The sequence below is a fragment of the Pteronotus mesoamericanus genome, unplaced genomic scaffold, assembly GCF_021234165.1.
Source record: "Pteronotus mesoamericanus isolate MK-2021 breed Mesoamerican mustached bat unplaced genomic scaffold, CSHL_Meso_final contig_20, whole genome shotgun sequence".
Taxonomy (NCBI): Eukaryota; Metazoa; Chordata; class Mammalia; order Chiroptera; family Mormoopidae; genus Pteronotus; species Pteronotus mesoamericanus.
Genome location: NW_026555085.1, coordinates 17,957,507 through 17,980,984, shown reverse-complemented (window position 1 = coordinate 17,980,984; position 23,478 = coordinate 17,957,507). Strand labels below are relative to the sequence as shown.

The 23,478-nt window shown below is 38.2% G+C and overlaps 1 protein-coding gene across 1 annotated transcript in view; it reads left to right on the top strand.

Annotated features, from left to right (window-relative positions):
* Nucleotides 1-21,957, top strand: part of OPN5 (opsin 5) — a 28,613-nt gene extending 6,656 nt beyond the window's left edge. Inside the window, exons 3-6 of the mRNA XM_054568795.1 lie at nucleotides 1,041-1,211; nucleotides 4,575-4,909; nucleotides 18,169-18,410; nucleotides 21,894-21,957. Of these exons, the coding sequence (XP_054424770.1) occupies nucleotides 1,041-1,211; nucleotides 4,575-4,909; nucleotides 18,169-18,410; nucleotides 21,894-21,957 (812 nt within the window). The remainder of the gene's footprint in view (nucleotides 1-1,040; nucleotides 1,212-4,574; nucleotides 4,910-18,168; nucleotides 18,411-21,893) is intronic.
* The last annotated feature ends 1,521 nt before the right edge of the window (nucleotides 21,958-23,478 follow it).

The following is a 23,478-nucleotide window of genomic DNA, read 5'->3' as shown; positions in this document are numbered from 1 at the left end:
AAATGAATTTATGAATCTTGATCTCCGCTTCTTTCTTGTGCACCTTGCTCTGTGTTTGTTACAAAAGAGGCACTGAATAATTACTTGTTGAATATGAACTCTTCTTTTACACTCAGCTTCCTTGCTGACTATGGTTTAGACTGATGGGTGCAGTCTAGCAAGATGGAGTGTGTCCAGCTATGTAGACAACGAAAGGAGATGTGTGTCCAGCTTCCAGAAGGCACTCAAGAAATATATGTTAACTGACTACGTTAATAGGAACTTCTGTATACCATTGTATACCATAGAAAGGGCACACCTGGGAGGGCTGAGGAAGGACAGCATTTGCAGGCTGTGAATATCAGTTACTTGGTTTTTCTCATGCAACAAGTTCAAAGAACTTTCTTTTTATAAGTACATCAGATAGAGATTTTGAAGAGCTTCTGAGCACATTCCCTTCAGGAGGGTGAAGGTTGAACATATGGACTGAATGGAGGGGGGTGAGGGGTATGCAGAGTGTAAAGTACAAATGCTCCTCTACATATGTTGTGGTTACATCCCAATAAACCCATCCTACATTGAAAATAACATGAGTCAAAGATGCGTTTAATACACTAACCTACCGAACATCATAGCTTAGCCTACCTAGCCTACCTTAAACGTGCTCGGAACACTTACATTAGCCTACAGGTGGGCAAAACCATTTAACAAAAAAAGCTTATTTTCTCTTAAAAGGGTTAAATAGCTCATGTAATTTATTACGCATATCACTTTCACACCATCATAAAGTTGAAAAATCATTAAGTTGAACCATCATACATTGGGGACCATCTGCAGAAGAATATTTTCTAGAAATTAAACAATAAAATATCTAATGGAAACCAAAGAAATAAATAATTTAAATCCCAGAAATCTGGGTCTTATGTTAGATAAATTGAACCTACCATTTAGTAAAATAGCTATCTCTTGTTTGAATGGAATGCAACTCAATAGTGCGTTGAGGAAGGTGGGTAAATGTGAACCGGAGGGAATTTCTTTTGATGAATTGTGTGGCACTCTAGTTGTAGGCAAACCGTTCACGATCATCTCTTGCTTCTGTCACCGCTGGGTATTTGGCTGGATTGGCTGTCGCTGGTATGGATGGGCTGGATTTTTCTTTGGCTGTGGAAGTCTTATCACCATGACTGCCGTCAGCCTGGATCGATACCTGAAAATCTGCTATTTATCTTATGGTAAGTAGGAAAGTTTCTCATTCCCTGATAGTCAAAGCTAGGTAGCTTGTTAGAGCTGTCCATATTTTACCCATAGGTAATAGACAAAGATAATGAATATTCTCATTAATACTCGAGTATTTCTATTTATAACCTATCTTATTCTAATATATGTTTAAAGGTTTGAACCTGTGTCAATATAGGTTTCTTTTAAAACTAATTTTTATAGGAACGTCTGGTGTTTGCTTTTAGAAGTACCATTTCCTTGTATAAACTGTGTAAGCTTCTACCATCACTTGCCATGCAAACAAAGGAAATAATATGCATTGGAAGGATGTTAGGTCCAGGATGTTTAGCTGGTTCCCACATAGTAAGTGTCATTACATGAAAAGATGTTTGTGACCCTCCTTAGCACACGGGCTCCCTGTGATTTCAGAGATGAGGAATGGTTTACTTCTAAGTTAGAGAGCCGCACAGCTGTGTCTTCAGGAAAGGACACACATACAGAAATGTCACTCAACATTCTTTTTGTGGTATTGGTACGTAGGTAGAAAAATGAGTGACTAAGAGAATTGATGAGGGATGAGCCAGCAGTAAACAAGTTTTCAGGGACTAGAGATTTTTTTAAGTGATTAAATTATTCTACATGTTAAAATAAATTTTTATTACTTTTACTTCTTGGAGTTCTGGGAATTTATTAACCCACAGGAGATGCATTTGGGCCCTTAAGTTTAATGTTGAGGACCAAGTGCAGCCAGGTTGTAATATTAGTTTCTTCTGGCTAAAGCTGCTTTTCCTGTCAACCTGTCAATCAGAGTGACTGTGACCATGGGGACAGAGGATGGCCTGGAGCCTCAGGTTGGAAAGATAAAGTTGGCTTGACAGTCTCAATGTGGTGGAATTTTCCTTTATATTTTGAAAGTTTATAGTCTGAAACTCCAAGGAAACCATGTACAGGGAAGGGGAAGATCATTATCCACCATCGTCACAATCTAGCACTTACTTTTCTTTTTTTTCTTTTTTTTAACTTTGCATCTCCTTTTTAAAACCGCTTAAAACTTCCAATAGAAATACCATGGATCAAAATTTGCAATAAAATTTAAAATATGCAATTATATGCATTCTAAATAACTTCAGGTCCAATTCTTTCTGAAAAACTGTTTTTGGTGCCATCAGTGATGGAAGGAAGCTTGCCTTGGTGTGTGAACACACAATGCAATGTGTATACGTATTTTATAGACAAGAAGGCAAAAATAAATTCCTGGGGGAAATGTTAATATCTCTGCTTTTTAAAGATTTTCTTAAACTTAGGCTTTGTGTCAATTAAAGAGATGATACCCTCCATCCCTAGAATGATTGCAGGACATAACTCCATATGGGAACTCTGTATGTTTTCCAGCTGCTTCTAAGGTTGAGCTTCAATAGGATGGTTTCATCATTTGATCTGACACACTATTAGATCCTCCACACAATGTCTTAGAATGTTAGAATTAGAAGATCACTTGGGGATATGTAGACCTTTCTCCCATGTAATGTGATAAATTGTTTGAAGGCATCCCTGACAGACAGCCATTTGGCCTCTTCTTGTGACCAGTGACGGGGAGCTTACTACTGCACAAGACAGCCCATTCTCTGATTGGTCTGCTGTCATTGTTACAATGTTATTCCTTATATTAAGACAAAACTGCCTCCCAGTAACCTCCACCCATTGGTCCTAGTTCTGACTTCTGGAGCAACACAGAACCAACCTACTAATCTACTCCCTCCTGTACTTGACAGCCTTTCACCATACTCAAATGTAAGTATAAAACACCTCACCAAGTAACTCTAACCATAAATGCTTGTAAGTATGCCTCTGCACATTCCCATAAATATACGTAACTATCCATGCCAATGTTTTATCTGTTATAATGGATAACCAAGAGCTGACATATATTGTGGCTACACGGTTGTTATCCCTATCTGGTTGGGATAAAGAAATTTGCATTTTATAATATAAAATGTCATGTGTGTGAAAAAAATAGAGACAATAGGGTATATAAACCATCTGTCATATTTCTTGTTAGTGCTAAATGAGACAAACCCAGGAGTAAAAATGTATGTTAATGTAGTTCTTCGTAGCTTGCGAAACAGGCTTTGCATTATTTCATTTAACTCTTATCAAAACCTGTATGTAATATAGACTTACTTCCTCCCCTTACTCATAAGAACACCAACATTTAGAAAGGTCACTTGAAGAAGGTCAAATACTAGAACTGAGAAGCAGGCCCTGCTGACTTCCCAAACCTCACATGGCACTAAGCAGAGGCAGGTCTATATCAAAGAAGTCTTTTGATTTATTTTTAATATGTTTTGATATTCCTTCCCTGCTACGGTAAAACCAGGGCTTCAAGGAGTCACTTCTCCGACCCTGTTAGTCTGAGGTAATGAGTAGGGTGTGGAGATAAAATAATTTCCCATGTAGGCCGCAGCACAAGGTAAGGCCAACCTGTCTTCAGTGGTTGTGTAGAACTTTAGAAAATGATCACTAGTGCTTTACAGCTTTTCCAGACGACTGCACCATTTCTTTCTCCTGGAATTCTGTTTTGGTTCATGGACTCTAGGGCTGAAAATGGAGCCCCTTTCATTGTTGTCGTTTTATTGAGTTCTCCTGAAAATATTTTCACAGAGTTACTTTTGTAGAACATGATACAATCTGCATAGATTCTGTCTTTCTCCCCCCAGGGCTTTGTGAGCATGGGTTTTGTGTTAGTAACATTTCAAGATTCGAAATCTGCTCTTACCAAGCGTAGTCAGCCACTGCAAAGCCACGCCACACAGCCATGATCATGGCCCACCAACCCCTACTCGATGAGTGCTTAGGAAGACAATTGAAATGAGAAACACAAGAAGTTTTAGGGAGAAGGGTACACATTTTAAAGATACAAGCAATATCTTATCATTTCTCACCCCACCTAGAGATTTAATTATACCTTGGGTGGTCCACTAATATATGCCTTTTTGGACTCCAGTTCGCCTCTTCCTCTGGCTAGGATCTCAAAGTTCATTCTGGATGCTTTCCCGAGATCCTCCACTGTCTTCAGCATCCTCTTACTTTTTTACTGTCCCCTTTCTCCAGCTTTTGTGACTTCCCCTTCCCAAGGCTTCCAGATGCCTAGAGAAAACCCTCCCTCTGAAATCACTTCTGATTTTATTCTTTTGGAAAAAGGCCCAGCTCCGGAGCTCTTCTCCCTTCTCTCCATTCTCCCTCTGGCTTCAGTTATCTGGCCACTTCTCCCAGAAGCCAGTGAAATAACTCTTTGGATGTGGAATTTCACATATCGAGGGGAGGTATTTGGGTGGAGGGCAGATTATATCTTAGTAATGCTTTTCTTCTGTCTCCAGGGGTTTGGCTGAAAAGAAAGCACGCCTACATCTGCCTGGCAGTTATCTGGGCCTATGCTTCCTTCTGGACCACCATGCCCTTGGTAGGTCTGGGGGACTACGTACCCGAGCCTTTTGGAACCTCGTGCACCCTGGACTGGTGGCTGGCCCAGGCCTCAGTAGGGGGTCAGATTTTCATCTTGAACATCCTCTTCTTCTGCCTTTTACTCCCAACGGCTGTGATTGTGTTCTCCTATGTGAAGATCATTGCCAAGGTTAAGTCCTCCTCCAAAGAAGTAGCTCATTTTGACAGTCGTATTCATGGCAGCCACATGCTGGAAATGAAACTGACCAAGGTAATTGCAGTAATAATTTACTGAGGTGTTTTCTAATCATTTAAAATTTCAAAGGGCAAAAAGGTTAGGGAGTGTGGGAGACAGGGAGAACTTAGAATCTCTGCTGTTTATGTACTTCTGAACTTTGTTATTTTTTATCTAAGCCTTTGTCGTATCTCTTTTCTCTGTCCCAGTCTCTCTCCCTCTCTCATTTACACACACACACATATACATGCACATGCAATAATTCTAGTATCTATGAAATTTGTACAGTGGATCTACCAGATGCTTATTCTTTCTATTGAAGAGAATATTACTGGTTCTTATAAATTATTTTAGTAATAACAAGAATAACTTCTATGAATTATAAAATGCCTCATAGTACTTACAGCTTTGTATGGACTTTAGTGAACATGATTAGGGATATTCTACCCTTGTGCATTACTTACAGAGTAAGAAGTTACTTTGCCCGTTTTTCTATGGGAAACTTACCTCAGGAGCAATTTCTGCAGGTTTGAACGCCCTGGTAAATACTAGCTTCAGAGTTGGCAGCAATTTAGATGTTGTGGTATAAGGAAAAGAATAGACAATTTGAAAATAAACTAGGGTTTTAATTTTATCACTGACACTTGCCAGGTTTGTGACCTAGAGCTAGATACTTTTAAGTGTTTATTTCTTCACTTGTATAACAGAAAGTGTAATGTCTACCTCCTTGGGTAGTGGTGGAGATTTAATTAGATAAAGTATGTTATTCTGTGTTCTGGTACATGGGATATGTTACATAATCCACAATTCCTCCTTTCTCTAATAACTTCTAGGGATTCTGGTAAAGTCCAAGGCAGTGGTCTTTATAAGCTTTAATCATATCTCACATTGACATTGAAAATACTTTTCAGCTTCTACAATCAACATAAATGACATACAGGTAATATCAAACTGTGCATTTAATATTAGCACACCTGACATTCCATATTTTTAGGCATAAAAATAAATGTAGATGGAAGGTCTAGTAATTCCTTCTGGTATCACAATCGATTGTGTTGATTGATATACCAACTTCAAGTGTCATCAAAGGCCTCAGGGATTCATAGTTCATTTGCCAGTCCTTCCTTGACCAGAGATGGTGTCCTAGTAAGTCACGGCCTCTATCTTAGTAATATTCCGCTCTCCAAATTGCTGACTTTTTTAAGTTGTGCTAAGATTTCTTGGTTGTACAGTGTGAGCTAGGGATTCTTTTTTAAAAAATTCAAGTATAGTTGATATACAATATTATATTAGTTTCAGTTGTACAACATAGAGCTTCAACATTTATATTCCTTATGATATCATCACAATAAGTCTTGTAACTGTCTGTCACCATACAAAGTTATTATGATAATATTGACTATTTCCCCTTGTTGTATATTACATCCCCAGGACATTATTATTATCATCATCATCATTATCATTATTATCCTCACATGAGGGCATGCTTATTGATTTTAGAGAGAGGGGAAGAGGGGAAGAGAGAGAGAAAAAGAGAGGGAGAGAAAGAGAAACATCAGTTGGTTGCCTCTCATCCATGCCCTGACTGGGGATCAAACTGGCAACTTCTAGATATAGGTCCCGATCGAGAAATGAACCTGCAACCTTCCTCCAACCAACGGAGTAATACCAACCAGGGCTTATTATTATTATATTTTTTTAATAACTGGAGGTTTGTACCTTTTCTTCACCTTCACCTCTTGTACCCCCTTTACTCCCCTCTGGCAGCCCTCACTTTGCTCCAGTTGCCTTTTATTCCCTAATCTCCACTTGCTGGGTAGGGGGAAGTTGAGGGAAGTTTTCATTCTCTAAGACTATACCGATAACCTAAATATAGAACAGTTCTTCATGGACAAAAACACAGATTCAGAAATGATAATCTACTTCTACCTTATAGTTGACTATAAAGTAGGAAAAATATATCCATAGGATATATTATCTGTAGGATAATAAATAAAGTTACTCATTTTCCGTTCTTCCTTGAGGTCTTGTGTTTTTTAAAAAAATAAACTTAGTCCAAATAAATTAATCTAAGTTAAATATGGGTTATATTTAATGCAAATTCTATTGTATACCAAGCACTCTTCTAGGAACTGGGTGAATGCGACAGTGATCATTTTCCTTTTCAGTGTTTTATGGAAATATGCCCAGGGAAACCATGTGATGTCTATCACACTGGTATGTGGATTTCAGTTGACCTTGCAGCCCTGTAGTTCGGTGTAAAAATAAAGCTACTGAGATGTCATATGACTTTCTCTTTCTTCTTGCCACCCCTCAATGTTATGAACCTTGAGACATTTTGGTGGTCTTGCCTAGTGAACCGGGGGTCCTCATACCTCTGAGACGCTTCTCCAGTTCCTCTGAGTCTGTTACTCATTATTCTCTCTCTTGTTTGTTGAATTGCTTGACTTGACTCCCTCATAGCTAGCTTTTATAAATACTCTAGAATCTTGTTTCTTTGTGTGTTCTTGAGGGTGAGCAACTTGTTTAGTCAGTGCTTCTAAAGCTCATTATCCATATGAGGTAAAGCTCAGCACACACCATTTAATTTGATTTATTATCATTCTCCTTATCCTGAACTGCATAGATTAAATAGCCAGGCTCATCCAGGCCAGATTAACTAAAGAGATGTTAAATGAAATGTGTAGGTATGTATATGTGTATGATCTTATATTATGTGTATCTTCTAAAATAAATACTAAATGACATTATATATGCCAATATTATAATATTATATAATATTTCTATGTTTCATTTACATATATAAAATCTATATTAAAATGACCTAAATATAAAATGTTTCTAATTATTAACATTTGTGCAAAAAATTTAAGTCAAAGTTAAACCTACATTGAAAAATAAACACAATTTTCTATTGTGACATCTTCTGTACTAAATTAAAACTACTTTAAGTTACTCTTTAATTTTGACCTTGATTTTCTGTACTGAACAAAAATAAGTAGAAACAGCCTCATGCTGGGCCATTTCATAGTCATTTTCCTCCATTTAGCTGCCTCTCAGGACTGGCAATTTGCCTGTTCGCTTGGTGCTTCTGATCTTCAGAACAGCCTGGTCTAAAAGCTTATTGCTTAAAGGCCACCTCCCAGGATTCTGGGATCAAAATCATTTACCTTTTCTGTGTACTCTAATTATTTCTAGGTGCGTTATTACCTGGGCCTGCATTTTGCCAGTATGGCTTTGTCAACTTAAAAATTGATGTTTTATTTATAATACTTTCCCCACATTGTAGCTTCCTTCCAATTTATTTTAAAAGGTGGTTTTGCTAGACTTTTGTAGCTGGCTGAAATTTCACAGATTACAGAAATTGCAGAGGTGTGCAAAAACAAAACAAAACAAAAAAACACAACCCTAAAGAAACAAAAAGAAAAAAAGAACACTCTCTTTCTGTGATTCAGTATAATTTCATTCATATGCCTGCATTTTACCTGGTAAAACAAACAATTTTAAACAATCAGGATAAATTCATTTGAATCAAGGGATTTCCCCCTTTTCTTACAACTATGTTTTAGGAATGTCTTTATAATTCCATGGTGCCAGTGAGTGGGGTCTCCTGGTTTAGCTGTTATTTACTGACCTTAGCATTGCTGAGATATTTAAGGTTCTCTCTAGTCTCAGTCATCACTTGTCATGAATCACCTTGCATCCTTCTTGCTCAACTGTGAAGCCTCTCTAGATTCATTAGCGATTTGAGCTACTTCCTCATCCTTTCACATCAAACCATCTGGTGGCTGCTGGGAGTTTAAGACCCTGGAAAGTGAGGTGTAAGTTTTCTGCTCTGCTCTCCGCAAAGCATTGGGGATCTATTGCTTCTCCAATCCCAACACTTGTCCTCCATGCTCTCAGTTCAGTAGAGCAGCTTTCAGGACAACTTCTGGGGCTCAGTTAGCAGCTCCTCTGATGCCCCCTGCCCCCTCACCTTGGGGCTGCAGGCTCTTTACCCAACACTGAGGTGGAAAAACTGGTTCCTATATCCACATGCATCCCTTGAATTGTTCATATAATAGTTTAATGCCCTAAGTCCTTCAAGCCTCTGGCTGTGGATACTCAAAGTCATTTTCATTCCACTCAAAATTCTTTTCTCTCAACTATATTCTCTCTTGTAAGTTTGCAATTTCTGTTTTGAAACTCAGAAGCTGAGAAATGAATGTTTTACTTCTTTGGGTATTTCAGCTCATAAAAAGCTTTACACAAGGCAATGAACATTCTTGCTGCTTTAATGAAGGGGGAAGGTGGAGTCACAGGAAGGAAATACCAGAAAGAGTAATTTTTCCAAATATTATTATGCTAATTCTATTAGTACTTCATATTTATTCATTTGACAGACATAGATCATCTATAATGTCCCAGACCAACAGTTCATATCCAGATCTTGTGGGTATCTGGCTTTCTCTAATTTTCCTGTTTCCACCAAAGTCTTCCTGATTCTGCCTGTCTAGTTTAAGTCCCTCTGTAGGCCATCCAAGCACTTGGCACATTTACTTTTCTGCATTTCGTGTTTGTTGCTCTTTTTTGCAAGACAGTAGGCGCTGTTTGCTGCTGCCCCCCATTGCCTTATGCCTGCTAGATGGTTAATCAAGATTGCTGTAATGAATACATAATTGAATAAACTAAGCCTAATTACCTTGATGAGTGTTAAACAGTCCCTTGACCCCTGGCTCCAGCACCTTTTCCCTTTTATACCTGAGGAGGTATTTTGTTTGGCTTTGTTTTTTTTCCCTGTGATTGTAAAGTCTTTTTAAAACTCAGACATAAACGTCTGCTCCCCTCAATTACTCCTCTCCTTTATTGCTCATTGAGTGTTATTTACCATTGAGGTTTCAGGTTCAGGAGGGAGCCCCGTGTGAAGTTGAAGAGTAGTTTGTGAGAAAGAAGAACTGTATTGCTTTATTTTTTAACCTAATTAAATTAATGAATTTCTTTTCTCTGTTTCTTCTTAGCTTAAATGTCACTTCCCAGAGAAGCATTCCCAAATTGAATTCAAGTCTCTTTATTATATTGTTTTAATGTTGCCTTTACATTTTCTTCTTAGAACTTAATCACAATATATAATTAATTTACAATTACATACTTGTCACATTATATAATTAATTTACAATGACACTTTCTTCTCAGAACTTGTCACAATATATAATGAATTTACAATTACATACTTGTGATTATTTGCTCAATGTCTGGTTTTTCCACTAGCAATAAGGCCTGCAGGATTAACAACCATATTATTTTGTTTACTTTGTCGCTATTTTTGCCAGTACCCACAGAGAAGTCTCACGCATAAGTGACACTTGTGATTTATTTTGTCTGCCAGTGCTTAAAACCTTTCTGTGTCTGGAATTTTTGTGTTGAGGAATTTCCAACATTCTGTGTCTTGCTGAGGAGTGTGAAGGAACAAAGATTGCCTCTTAACTTAAAAGTGGTGGCAGGAAGGTGGAGACAAATGTATCTGAACAATAAAAAAAAAAATACAGGAAGACCAGTTATTAATTTTCCAAGATTCTCTTGGGGCTAGAGTGCAGCTATGACCCTAGGCTCCTAGTCTCAGCAACTGGTGACACCCGTTAAAAGGGCTAGGGAGGCCTTTCCTCAGGCCAGGACTACAGCAGCAGTTGTTTCTGCATCAGAAACAGTTCAGGTCATCGTTCTGGGCTATCGTTTCTGTCTGCTTAGACTCAATTCTAAGACCAGAACTCCCAGTGAGGCTGAGTCCTAACCAATACACTCCTTTTCTGTCTCACTCGGCCAGTCAATTTCTGTTGCTTGTAGCTCAGAATCTTGAGTGATTTACCTTGAGGCAAGTATTTTACCTCCCTGGGCCTTAATTTTCTCTCTATGAAAGGAGATGTGGGAAGGGAATTAAATGTTAAACAAGTTACTTTCTAAAACTCTGAGGTTCTATGAAAATGGCTGGATTGGTTAGACCGTGTAAAGGTCTGTGGTAATAGCTCTTATTTCTAAACCCACTAGTCTCTCCACCTGACCTGAGTATGTGCCCCACTCTAAGTAGCAGCAGCCCCATCTCAAGGGCCTTGGTTCATTAGTAATGAACAGTGGACTCTCACTTGTTTTGTTGAACCATAAACTTATAAGTTCATATTTTCTATTCTTCATTCCAGCCATGGCCTAGTTGGGGAATATTGTGTTCAGTTTTAGACTAAAACTCTAAAACACAAATGCATGGAATGACATGACCTGATTTACATCCTCTCTTTTCAAACACAGCTTTTGCTTGTTTATAGAGTAGTGGTATTTTAAGATTTGAGAAAATTGCCACTTGGAAATGTAGAATTCTTCTTCTGCTTCTTTTTTCAAAAGTTTGAATTAATATTTTCTGTTTGGATCACAACCAGGGCTAGCATATGGCAGACACACCAAAGCTCTCACAAGGTTTTTCTATATAAGTGTATGAAGGAGGGTCTGGGACAGTTGGCTTTAGTCATCATTCTGCTGATAACATTGCAAGAAGGAAGAAGCTCAAACTAGATTTTCTTAGAGTTGTTAAATTACTTAATTTCTTAAAGGTGGTGTGAAAGATTGATATCTCCACCCTTGCTTTTATATAGAGGAGGGAACTGGGGGCCAAAGGAGATAGATCATGACTGTCAAGTTCTCTGCCTTTCTTCAGGCCATTGGTTGTGTCACTCATCAACAGAAACTGCCGCTGTGTAGAAGGTAGTAGTCTCATAACCAGCATTTACTATTGCATTATGATCTTTTACTATCATTTTTCCCTCTGGTTGGGAGAAAATCTATAAACTTGCCATCTACACCCAAGACAGAAAACCAAGTCTTATTATTCCTATGCTCCTGCCAATTTTACACTTTTCTGAACTAGGTAGGGACCTTCCCCTCCCATTCTCTCAGTATAGAAATGTGGTGATTTCTCTTCTTGTGACCTTATCTCATCCCAGACACTAAAATATATCTCATCAGTAGTCTAGCTGCTTCTGTAATGTGATTCAATCTTGCTATTGGTGGGGAATTTATTCCATCTCTTTGGTCCTCCTGCTAAGCCTGCACTTCCACACAAATTCCATGCCCTCTTCTCATCTATTTCATTGTTTAAGGTGGAGTGCAGTTTCAAATGTTGATTGAGGCTTATTCATATCTGGGCAAAGAGCCTGGTGGAAGGAACTGAAATGGTGGTTCTTAGAGAATGAGGGGTTCTGTCTCACTCACATTGATTGGCAGAGTTGACCATGATTGGAATCCAAACCCCAGAGTATCTCCATATCAGTGACTGTCCCATAATTCTGCACTGCCCTAGAACACAGAAAAGTAGGACCTCTCTTCTTGGAAATCTTATCTGCTGGAATGGTTCAGGTGTGTTGGATCCCACACAGAGCCTTATATAACTTGGAGAATTTATTTTCAATCCTATTGTTCTATCATTGCTTTAATTGGTTAGTTTACTGGACTTGATCAATATGGACAATGTTATGTGACACTTGATACAGCCTGGATTACAGCTTTAACATAGGGATATCCTTTGGTCCTCTGCAGCAAGATGTATTTGAAATTAACCAGGTTTAAGATGTGTGTAATTCTTTTGTATATAGAAGCTAAACAAGTATTCTATGAATTTCTGCCCACAAAAACAGCCTAATTTAAGAATTTAAAGTTTTACTGTTTCTCCAGTGAACCAAAAGTCAGTGATAAGAGTGAAGTAATTAAAAGCTTAGAAAGAGAAGAATGGTATAGGTGACCGTGTTAGAACTGGTGGAAGGATATCTGGTGGGAGAGAAATTCTGGAAAATGAAAATGAGGACACACTTAGAAATGAGGAAAGTGAAGAACAGACTGAGGAAATGTCAAGCACTTCCAAGTTAAGTAGAAATTTCTGGGAAGATTGAGTGCAACATGAAAGTTTTGGAAATTTTTATAGAGTATATCTTAAAATAGTTTTAATGTTTAATATTTTATGGAATATATTTTAATAGGAGAAGGTTAAAATGAATGTACCTCATTTTAACTTTGTATTCACTTCAAAAGCATAAGTCATATTCTTCAGTATATTTTAAATCTAGGATTATATCACTCTCTCTACTTTAAACTTGCTTTCTAGGTACTCAATTTAAAGTATTTAGCTTTGGTCTTCCTGTCAAGACTGTGGCATAGGTAAACACAGCTTACTTCCTCACACAAACACATCAAAATTACAACTAAATTATAGAACAACCATCACTCAGAACCACCAGAAATTGAGTTGAATGGAAGCCTGACAACTACAGAATTAAAGAAACTACATCCATACAGACTGGTAGGAAGGGCAGAGATATGGAATGGGCTAGCCCAACATCCAAGTAGTAGCCACCTCAGATTGCTTTATAGCTCAGGCAGGGTGGCTCTGGGCAAAACAGAGGTCGAGGATGACCTTGGCCTGCACCACCTGGGAAACTCCAGGGCCTGTGCACAGTGGACAGATACAGACCACACTCGAGCACGACCACCCTGCCCTTGCAAAGCTGATCCACAGCTGATCCTCCATGGAGGATGGAGGTTGGTGGTCAGCGGTCACAGCTAGTCCTTGCACCTGACTTGCCTGGGTAAATCCTTCCCATTTACCTGCCAACCACCACCAAGGCTCAACTACAAGAAAAGTGTACACTCAGCCCAAACAAAGGGCACACCCGGAGTACCTGGCTTGGGTGATGAGGGGGAAGCTGTGCCACAAGATTGTATAGGACACCTACTATATTAGGTTATGCTACCAAAACAGGGAGTCATAGCAGCTCTACTTAATACATAGAAACAAATACATGGAGACTGACAAAATGAGGAGACAACGAAACATGGCCCAAAGGAAAGAAAAGTTCAAAACTCCAGAAAAAGAGCTAAGTAAAATGGAGATAAGCAGTCTATCAGATATAGAGTTCAAAACACTGGTTATGAGGATGCTCAAGGGACTTAGTAAGGATATCAACAGCATAAAAAAGATCCAGTCAGAAACGAAGGATACACTAACTGACATAAAGAACAATTTACAGGGAAACAACAGTAGAGTGAAGGAAGTTGAGAATCAAATCAATGATTTGGAACATAAGGAACCAAAAAACAACCAATCAGAACAACAAGAAGGAAAAAGAATGCAAAAAAATGAGGATAGTGTAAACAGCCTCTGGGACAACTTCAAGCATTTCAACATTCATACCATTGGAGTGCCAGAAGAAGAGAAAGAACAAGAAATAAAAAAAAATTGAAAAAATAATAAAAGAAAACTTCTCTAATTTGACAAAGGAAATACACATGCAAGACCAGGGAGCACAGAGAGTCCCAAACAAGGTGGATGCAAAGACACCCACTCCAAGACACATCATAATTAAAATGCCAATGGTTAAAAGATAAAGAGGGAATCTTAAAAGCAGCTAGTTACCTACATGGGAGTTCCCATAAGGCTGTCAACTGATTTCTCAAAAGAAACTTTACATGCTAGAAGGGATTGGCAAGAAATATACAAAATCATGAACAGCAAGAACCTACAGCTAAGATTGCTCTACCCATCAAAGAATCATTTGGAATTGAAGGGCAGACAAAGAACTTCCCAGACAAGAAAATACTGAAGATTTCATCATTACCAAAACATTATTATATGAAATGTTAAAGGGACTTATTTAAGGAAAAGATCAATAGTATGAACAATAAAAAGCAATAAAGACATATCTATCAACAATTGAATCTAAAAAACAAACTAAGCAAACGAGAACAGCAGAGCCAGATATATAGAGAGATATCTGTAGATATAGATATAGAGAACATTTTGAAGGTTGCTGGATTGAAGTGGGGTGTAGGGGAATGGCTGAAGAGGTGAGGGGATTAAGAAGTACAAATAGGTAGTTACAAATAACCATGGTGATGTTAAGTATGGTATAGGAAGTGGAATAACCAAAAGAACATATATGCTTGATCCATGGACATGAACAACGGTGTGAAGATGGCCTGAGGGGGTAGAGTTGCTAGATACAGGGGGCAAAGGAGGAGAAATTGGGACAACTATAATAGCATCATCAATAAAATATAATTAAAAAATAAAGTATTTGACTTTCTTCTAATCTGATAAAAACCACACTTATTTATTTGCTATGTGTTTAAAAATTATAGTATATTTAATTCTCCTATGTCTTTTTAAAAGGGATAACATAATGTAAATATTTTCAATCCTTTCTAATGACCATTGCACACTCCCAAAACAGTAGAAAGTATGTAAAATGTGGAAAATACCATGGACTAAGTGCTAATCTATTTTTTGTCAATGACTTTGGCAGCAACACAGACAACAGCTTTTAAGATACTGTGAAATCATCATATGACCTAACAAAGGAGAAATGATGGAGCTATGTTAAGTTCCAAGACATCTGCTAAAGCTACCTTTATTTATGTAGTTATTATTTATTTGGGGATTGATGAAAAAAGTCCTTAGTGTAAGCCTGGAGGCCTCCATTCAATTAACCCACAAAATTCATACCACCAAACCAAATACGGCCTCTCATGGGTAAGCTTCTGCAGAGAAATGGAAAAACAAGCCAGCGGGACACCTGCACATGTGCTGTGTGCCTCGTTTAGGACTGTGAAGCACAGCTGAGAATTTTGGCTCAGGACCTCAAAGCAAGCAGCAGGACCCTAAGGCTGAACTTCAGGACGTGCAGGAGATTTGGGCTAATTTGATTCATCTCCTTGGGATTAAATTTTCTACTTGAAAATTTGAGTGAAATAAATATTGTTGAAGGTGTTTTGTTGTTTTTTTTTCCTGCTGCAGGTAAATTTTAGGGATGAACCTTGAACTTTTTTGGGTGGAATTTTAGAACCAGAAACATAAGAGTAATTTCCCAGGCTTCCTTCTTAACACATCCTACACACATGGGGTTCCCAGGGTGCACACATACTACTGACATGTCAAGTAGACTAAAGGGTATGGATCATTCCCTGCATACAACACTCTGCTCTCACAAAGGCATATTGAAATGCACATGTGCCCAAATGACTTTGCTGTAGGAAAAACCTATGCAACTGGTTTTCTAAAACGAAAAAGAATGCACAAATATTGTTACTTTAACTTTATTAATACAACCTTTCTTGTCTCATTACTCATCATTGATCCTTCATGCCAGTTGGCCATGATCTTGATGTTGAGAACTATTTTACTTCTTAAATAAGGGGGTAGAGGAAAGAAGCAGGGCCCGTGGCCTCAGAGAGCTCTGTTCTTTCATCTTCCCAGGGTTTTAGAGAAACTCCAAGGAAAACAGAAGGCCCATTTTTCCTAGAACTCCCAAGTTGGGTCTAGTTATGCTTTTTCTAATCGTGTGCCCATCCCTGTTCCTACTATTGTGATGCCTGTGATGCCAAGTCCATAAAACAGCCTGGGGTTGGAAGAGAGGCTGGCAATGCTAAGGTACTGGGTATATTGAGAAGAGGAACATAAACCCAAACAACAAAACCACTACACAGATGACTCATTTGAATGTAGTGGCATGGTAGCAGGTCCTTGAATAATCCTTTTTGTTCAGTATCGTTTTGTTATGTTTATCAGATGTCATAGGAACATAACTTATTTATATTAATTAGCCTATGGTAAAATCATTTTCTTATTTATTTCACTTAAAGTTGGGGAACCTATTGATGGTATTATGTGAGGACTTACAGTATTTACCTTATAGAAAAATATTCTTGTAGATAACAATTACTTTGAAGTTAGTGGGCTTTCTCCCAACTTGGGCCTTAAATAACTCGTTTAAAATTAAAACAAAAGCTTGGACTTCGTTTGTCAGTGTCAGTACTCTGACTAAGACCCCTCTTAATTCTTGTGTAGGCTTGTTGCTTAAATGAACCTGCTAAGAGTAAAAATTCTATATGGGCAGAGATTGTGTCTGCTTCATTCATTGCTTTATCTTCAACACAAAGCATACAGGAGATGCTCAGTAATACCTGTTGATTGGATGGATAAACAATGACCTTTCTACCTCCTGGTTTCTGCTTCTTCTGTTTCACTTTACAGGCTAATCTTCCTAAGAATGGCTCTCATTATGTCTCCTGCTCAAAACTTACTAGTGCCTCAAAGCATAGGTCATTAAGTTATTTGTTATGCAAAACCTTGAATGCATGGATTTTTTTTTCAGCTTTATCTTCCTTTGTTGCTTTCTCATACACCAAAGTGAATTGCTCACAAACCTCACACATACCTGTTTATGCCTTTGCTCATGCTGGTCTCACTACTATTCCTTTATTTCCACTTGCCAATGTGCATGTTCTACACTACACCCTTTATGAAACTTAATGTGTCCCATAGCATGCAATTTTGTCCTGCACTTAAATCCTATTCAGTCTGGTACTATAGTTATTTGTATTCCAGAGGGACACAATTAAGGCACAAGCTGTGCTGGTACCTCTCACAGCTCTTGCCAGTTTCTTGCACAAAGTGCTTTCTAAAAAAGGGTTTGCTGAATTAAAGTGAGATGTGTAGTGTCAGGTAGATAGTTACAGGGCGCTAATTAAGGTTATATTACTAAAGGGACTGAATTTCAGATGATGAGAAACTAGCGATGATGTTTTAAGCCCTATTTCTAATTATTCTTTGGTCTGAAAATTAAGAAGCCTCTAAAATTAATAAAATTTTATAAGATAGAAAAGTGCTTGTGGAAAAGTCTTGTTCTATACAACTGTGTCACTTTGGTTTAGGCTCAATGGGGTCTCTTTTCCTCTGTAGCTAGTGAATTTTCATGAAATGGTCCTCAAACTTAAGAAAAACTTGAGCCAAAAGAATAATATTTAATAGAAATCTCTGAAGAAGATTCATATTAGAATTTCAAACAAGGGTAGTGTTTCTAAGTTTCCTGAGGCTAATCTGGGTGATTTAAAATTCCATCAAGGTGAACATATTTTCCATCTAGTTTTTAAGTGAATACAGCCTGAAAAGTCTGGAAACTGCAGGAGCACTGATGCCTTTTTAGCATGGTTCCCTGTCCAATGTAGGCACAACCTGACAGTGTTTATAGGGTTAAACTTTGGGCCTTTGGATACATTCAAATTCCGGAGCAGAAAATAAATGAGATGTGGTAGATAGGATAAAGAATTACCATAACTTTTTCTGGCCTAACATTTCCGAATTTCATGTGAAATGATTCCTACAGACAAGGGAAATAGAAAAATAATAGACTTTCTTGGATGTGAATAGGCTACCTGCCTTTCCCCGATGCCCATCATTTCCACCAGGTGCCTTGATTTTGTTCTCCGTTGCTTTCTCTCACCAGGTGGCAATGTTAATTTGTGCTGGCTTCCTGATTGCCTGGATTCCCTACGCAGTGGTCTCTGTGTGGTCCGCTTTTGGAAGGCCAGACTCCATCCCCATACAACTCTCTGTGGTGCCAACCCTACTTGCAAAATCAGCAGCAATGTACAATCCCATCATTTACCAGGTCATCGATTACAAATTTGCCTGTTGCCAAACTGGTGGTTTGAGAGCAACTAAGAAGAAATCTTTGGAAGACTTCAGGTAAAATTTCAGAAGCCAGAAATGAGTGATACTATTTTGTTTCAGAATCCAATGGGATTCTAGCCACTCATATGCTGTCTTCTTAGGGTTGGTACTTATCACTTAAGGGTGGTGTAAGGAGGGCTTTATCTTCTGTTCCTGAAATCAAATAATGAGATATGTAGTGTATGATGACAGGAGTAGAGAACGAGAAATGTAATCCTGTTTTTTGAAATATTTTATTTATTCATTTTTCAATTATAGTTTACATTCAATATTATTTTGTGTTAGGTTCATATGTGCAACATAGTGCTTAGAAAATCATGTCCTTTACAGAGTAGGCCCCCAATGTTTCAACTACCCACCTGGCTCCATACATAGTTATCACAATATTATTAACTAGATTCCCTGTGCTCTAATCTCCACTTCTGTGACCATTCTGTAACTACCAATTTGTACTGATCTACATTATTTTGTTTTTGATTGTAGAGCAACTAAGATGAAACTGTGTTCAATTGAACAACCATTATATACTACTCTTCCTTATCTGAGACCAAACCCATGTAACTTCAAGACTGCTGTTCCACATGGCATTGACCCAAAATTAAGTTCTCACAACAGAAAAGATTCTCTTGTTTGGGATATTTCTACTATTAGCTAAGTGTATAAGATTTGGGCAGGCAAAGATAGGAAAGAAAGGAGATGACATTTTTACCCTCTGCCAGGTTCTTTATTTTATTTTTACAAGAGTCCCATGTTATTCCTTCTCTTATCTTTCTCAGATAAAGAAACTGAAATTCAAGTATGATTGAGGGTAAGCAAGCTGCCCATGTTTACGTAGTCAGGTAGTAGCAGAGGAGGTATTTAAATTCAGATCTCCTGGGTTTCAAAACTCATTCTCATTCATCTTTGCTATTTCTAGTATACAATGAACAAGTGAGTCTGGGGATCCAGCAACATTTTTCCTAAAGACTCAGGGTAGGTAAAGAGTTGAGGGCTAGGGGTGGTCTTCTGTGTCTACTCAGGGCCAGTCTCAGCAACAGAATGTGGAACCGGTACCTGAATTCATGGTCTGAGGTGAGGCCTATTGAGAAGGCCCTGGATTCTCTGAGCTCACCTTTTTCTTACTCACTTGAGGTCTAGTTCTTTTTCAAAACTGTTTTCCTCAAGTAAGTAGACAACAGAGAGGGGGAAAGGTAGACCTAGCAATGAGAAAATGTGGGTTTTCATCTTATTCTTTCATTGTGCTTATCTGACCAATCTTTTGATCTTTTGTTTCCTCACCATGCAGATACCGGATCAAATGAAAAAGATAATTAAAAAATAACACAAATAAAATGTGGTGTTGTCATTGTTGCTATGGTACAGGGGAAGAATTTGAAGGTAGAAGACCAGCATTTAAGATCGATTTTGTTATTAACAATAGCTCTATATTTTGGGGCAAATTAACCACTTAGAGCCCAGGATTGGGATGAGCTGATGGCCATACTCATCTTCCTAAATTATAAGGATTATATAAAATGCATGTGTGAAAAGGCTAGGTAACAACTGCTACTCCCCACATTGTTGGTGGTTAAGGACTTCTCTGTTGAATTGAAAAAAAATGCTGAACCAAAATTCGTCTATTTTGGAAGTAATAACACTTTGCCCTTATCAACTATTAATACTCTATTATGAATACAGGTAGAGAGAATATTTTTAATAAACAGTTATGAGAGAAAATGATGAGGCACTTCTTCCTCTGAAGGAGAACGGAATTTGGCAGGAATAGCTGAAAGCAAATTTAACTACCTCGGAATTTTGCCTGAGACTGACTCTGTGTTCTGCACATTCACTCACAAGTGTGAGCAATGCATAAATATTCAACACTCAACAGTGAAAAGAGAGAAATTTATATGGAAGAAGACTTAAGGCTATAAACCTTCGGAGAAATCACCAGGAAAGAGACAGTTCAGTTCACCTGCTCCCTTTAGCCATTTGTACAAAATATGACCATTGCTTTGCTGGAGGAAGACAAGAGCTGTTTCCTCGCTCCAGAGTTCCAGCTTTCAGCGGGAACAGCAGACAATAATGTTGAAGCAAGGAGAAACCCTTAGGTTCTAGAGGTCGGAGCTTCCTCAGGGGAGGAGTGCTAAAGAGGTATGAGGAGTTGCAGATTTTAGAAAGATCTGCTTCAGACAGGAGCAGAAGGGTGAGAGCTGACCATGAGAGGTTTCTTTATAACTTCCCAAGGAAGAAAAAAAAATCGTGTTTATATTTGTTATTATTAAGAAGCTAAGTGGATAGTGTGGAGACCTGTAGAGTGAGTTGAAGTGGCAGGAAGCCAGTCTAGAATGAGGAATGTTTTACCCAAAAGATTAAATCAAATTACTCTGAATTAATTGATATCTGTATTCTTTCCTTTTCTGAGCTCTGAAATGTATTTGCTTTTAATGGAAGACCCACTTGGGAAATAGTCTGATTGCAAATAAGAGAGCTAATATGTTGACTGTGAATGAGATTGTGGAAATAAGTTTTGAGTAACTGTAACAGTTAATTAAAAGTTAACTTATTTCCTCCTACCCCCCACCCCTGCACTGAGTCTCTTGAGATTTTCGTGGGAGCTGATAAAGTAAAGGAAACAATATGGCCAAGAGGCATTTCTGAAATGTTATTATTCACCTCCCCCACACAGGGTATCCAGATGTAGTCTCCTGTATTTTGTTAACAGGTTTTCTCCACCTTGCTGTGTGTTAAGAGACACCTGGGAAACAGAAACACTACTGCTGTGTGGACCTCACCTGCAGAGATTCAGTTTTAATTGGCCTCGATTGGGGTTAAGCTTCAGTAGCTTGATTGTTTAACTCTCCAGATGATTGCCATTTACAGGCACTGTTGAAAGCCAGTGACCCAGAGCCTGGGAAAGAGAAATGTTAGTGCAGCTCATGGAGGCTCAGGCCTTTTACATAGACACCAATGGTCACCAAGTGTCAGTGACAGGTGAACCAGACTGCAAAGGCTAGGTAGATCTTAGAAGGAACATAAAAGTTCAAAAGACACAGGGTATATGAAGAAGAATAAAACCCTTTTATGTTCCTAGGATTTTAGTAAAGATAAAGAACAAAGAACAGAGCCCTAAATTCTGCATTGCTATTGCAATCAAACTTCCCCTTATCACCTTAGTTTCAATGTTGTCTTTGCAAAAGAATGCTCTTTTAGTATGTGAGTCTCCGGGACTGTCTGAGTGGTAGGTAAGTATGCAGTGAATTTCTTCCCGGGGGACAGCAAAATCACTAGGGCACAGAAAATGTGCCAGGAACAAGTGGCTTGTTTTTGGAAAACTCTACCCGAGAGACTTCTGAACTTTGAAAATTCTAAATTGAATTAGTACTTTTCATCATTTTAATTCAACTCTTATGCATATAATATTCATGGTAGCCAATTTTGACACGATATACATATATGTGTGTGTATGTATATATATATATAAATACATATTAAGTTGTCTTTTTCTTCTATATCTAGGCTGCACACCATAACCACCGTCAGGGAGTCCTCTGCCGTGCTGGAAATCCATCAAGAGGTATGAAGATGGACACAGCGTCACTCATGGACACAATTATTCACTTATTTGCCTCTTCACTGCTGTTGATGTATGACTGCAAACACACTTTTCTCTTTAGTATATTTTTATATTTGTACAGTTTTCCTCTTTTTCCTTAAGCCAAGATTTACTGGGAAAATTCCAATGGTCAAAAGGTATCTAGATTATAGAATGCTACTGAAGGAATATTACTAGGAAGAGTCTCCCTGGAATTCTCTTTTTATCCTTATTTTAAAACTTATTGTGATGCCAAACAGTATTAAGTCTGAGATATTAAGGAAAATGTTGAAAAGTTTTATTTATCAGAGTGTTATTTAATTTCATTGTATCATCATTATTATTTCTTAGTGTAGGGCTGAGAGGAACTTTCTGGGGTTCAATGAGGTGGGTGACCACTGGGTTGCTGGCTGGAACACTGCTTTGACTGGTGGATGTTTTGATTCTCACAGTTACTTCTCATGCCAACAGAGGGTCCCAGTCTAATGATGGAGATTCCAGAAAGTTGTTCTCTAGGGAAATCAACTTTGCCTTAAATCCCTAAAAGCTCTCCTGCATCTCAGAATTTAAGGACTGAAGTGATTCCCACTGATGATAATTTTACCCACATGGGTTTTTCTCATTAAGTTCTACATACTAATATAGTAGGTGTCACAGGCCATTTACCAACTATAATTATTTCAAAAACAAATTTAGAGGAAAAAAATAACTATATATGTGTTGTTTGTTGCCTTTATTCTTTCTTGTGTTCATTCTTTATTTTCAACAAATACCTTGTGAGGTTTACAGGTAAAGAGTGACAGATAAAAATGAGATAGAAGAATTTCAAAGGCACATAGATCACTATCTTTTAAGAGCTAATGAAATGGCAGGCCTGTAAATACTAGGTCCAAATTGGTTTTCAAGTCCGTGTCTACCTGATTGCCTTTCCTAATCCAAGAAGTAGGACCATCTATTTTGCAATGGTTTTAACTCAAGTCTTAGGCAGCCATTCTTCATGCTCTCTTGCTCCATCCACTCATTCACTCATTTCTGCTATGTCTCTAAGCCCTGCTCACCAATTCTGATCCTACCTTTCTGACAACAGCTGGTGAGACAAGTGACAAGGGAAGAGGGAGACCCCTCTAGTGCCACTGATCATCTCTCCAGTCCTTGCATTCAAGTATCTATAAAGAAGGGGACCATTCCCAAGGTTCAGACCTTGGTACATGGCACCTTAAGTTTCTTTGTCTTTTAGTTTTCTTCAGAGTTAGGATGGGGGTGAGAAATGAGCTGATATGTAGCAGTGTTTTAAGATAAGTGCTAAATAGATGTGTGCATTAAACAGACTTTATGATAACAGCAAAAGGAAGTACATTTCTGCCTGGAATGTAGGGCTGCTTGCCAAAGTCTGGAGAAAAAAGGCAGAATTTGTCATGAGACTAGACAGGCAAGGGAGTTCTAGACAGAGGTATGAAAAGTGTGTGGTGCCACAGGTGGAGGGGACACAGGTATAGAGTGCGGAGTCTC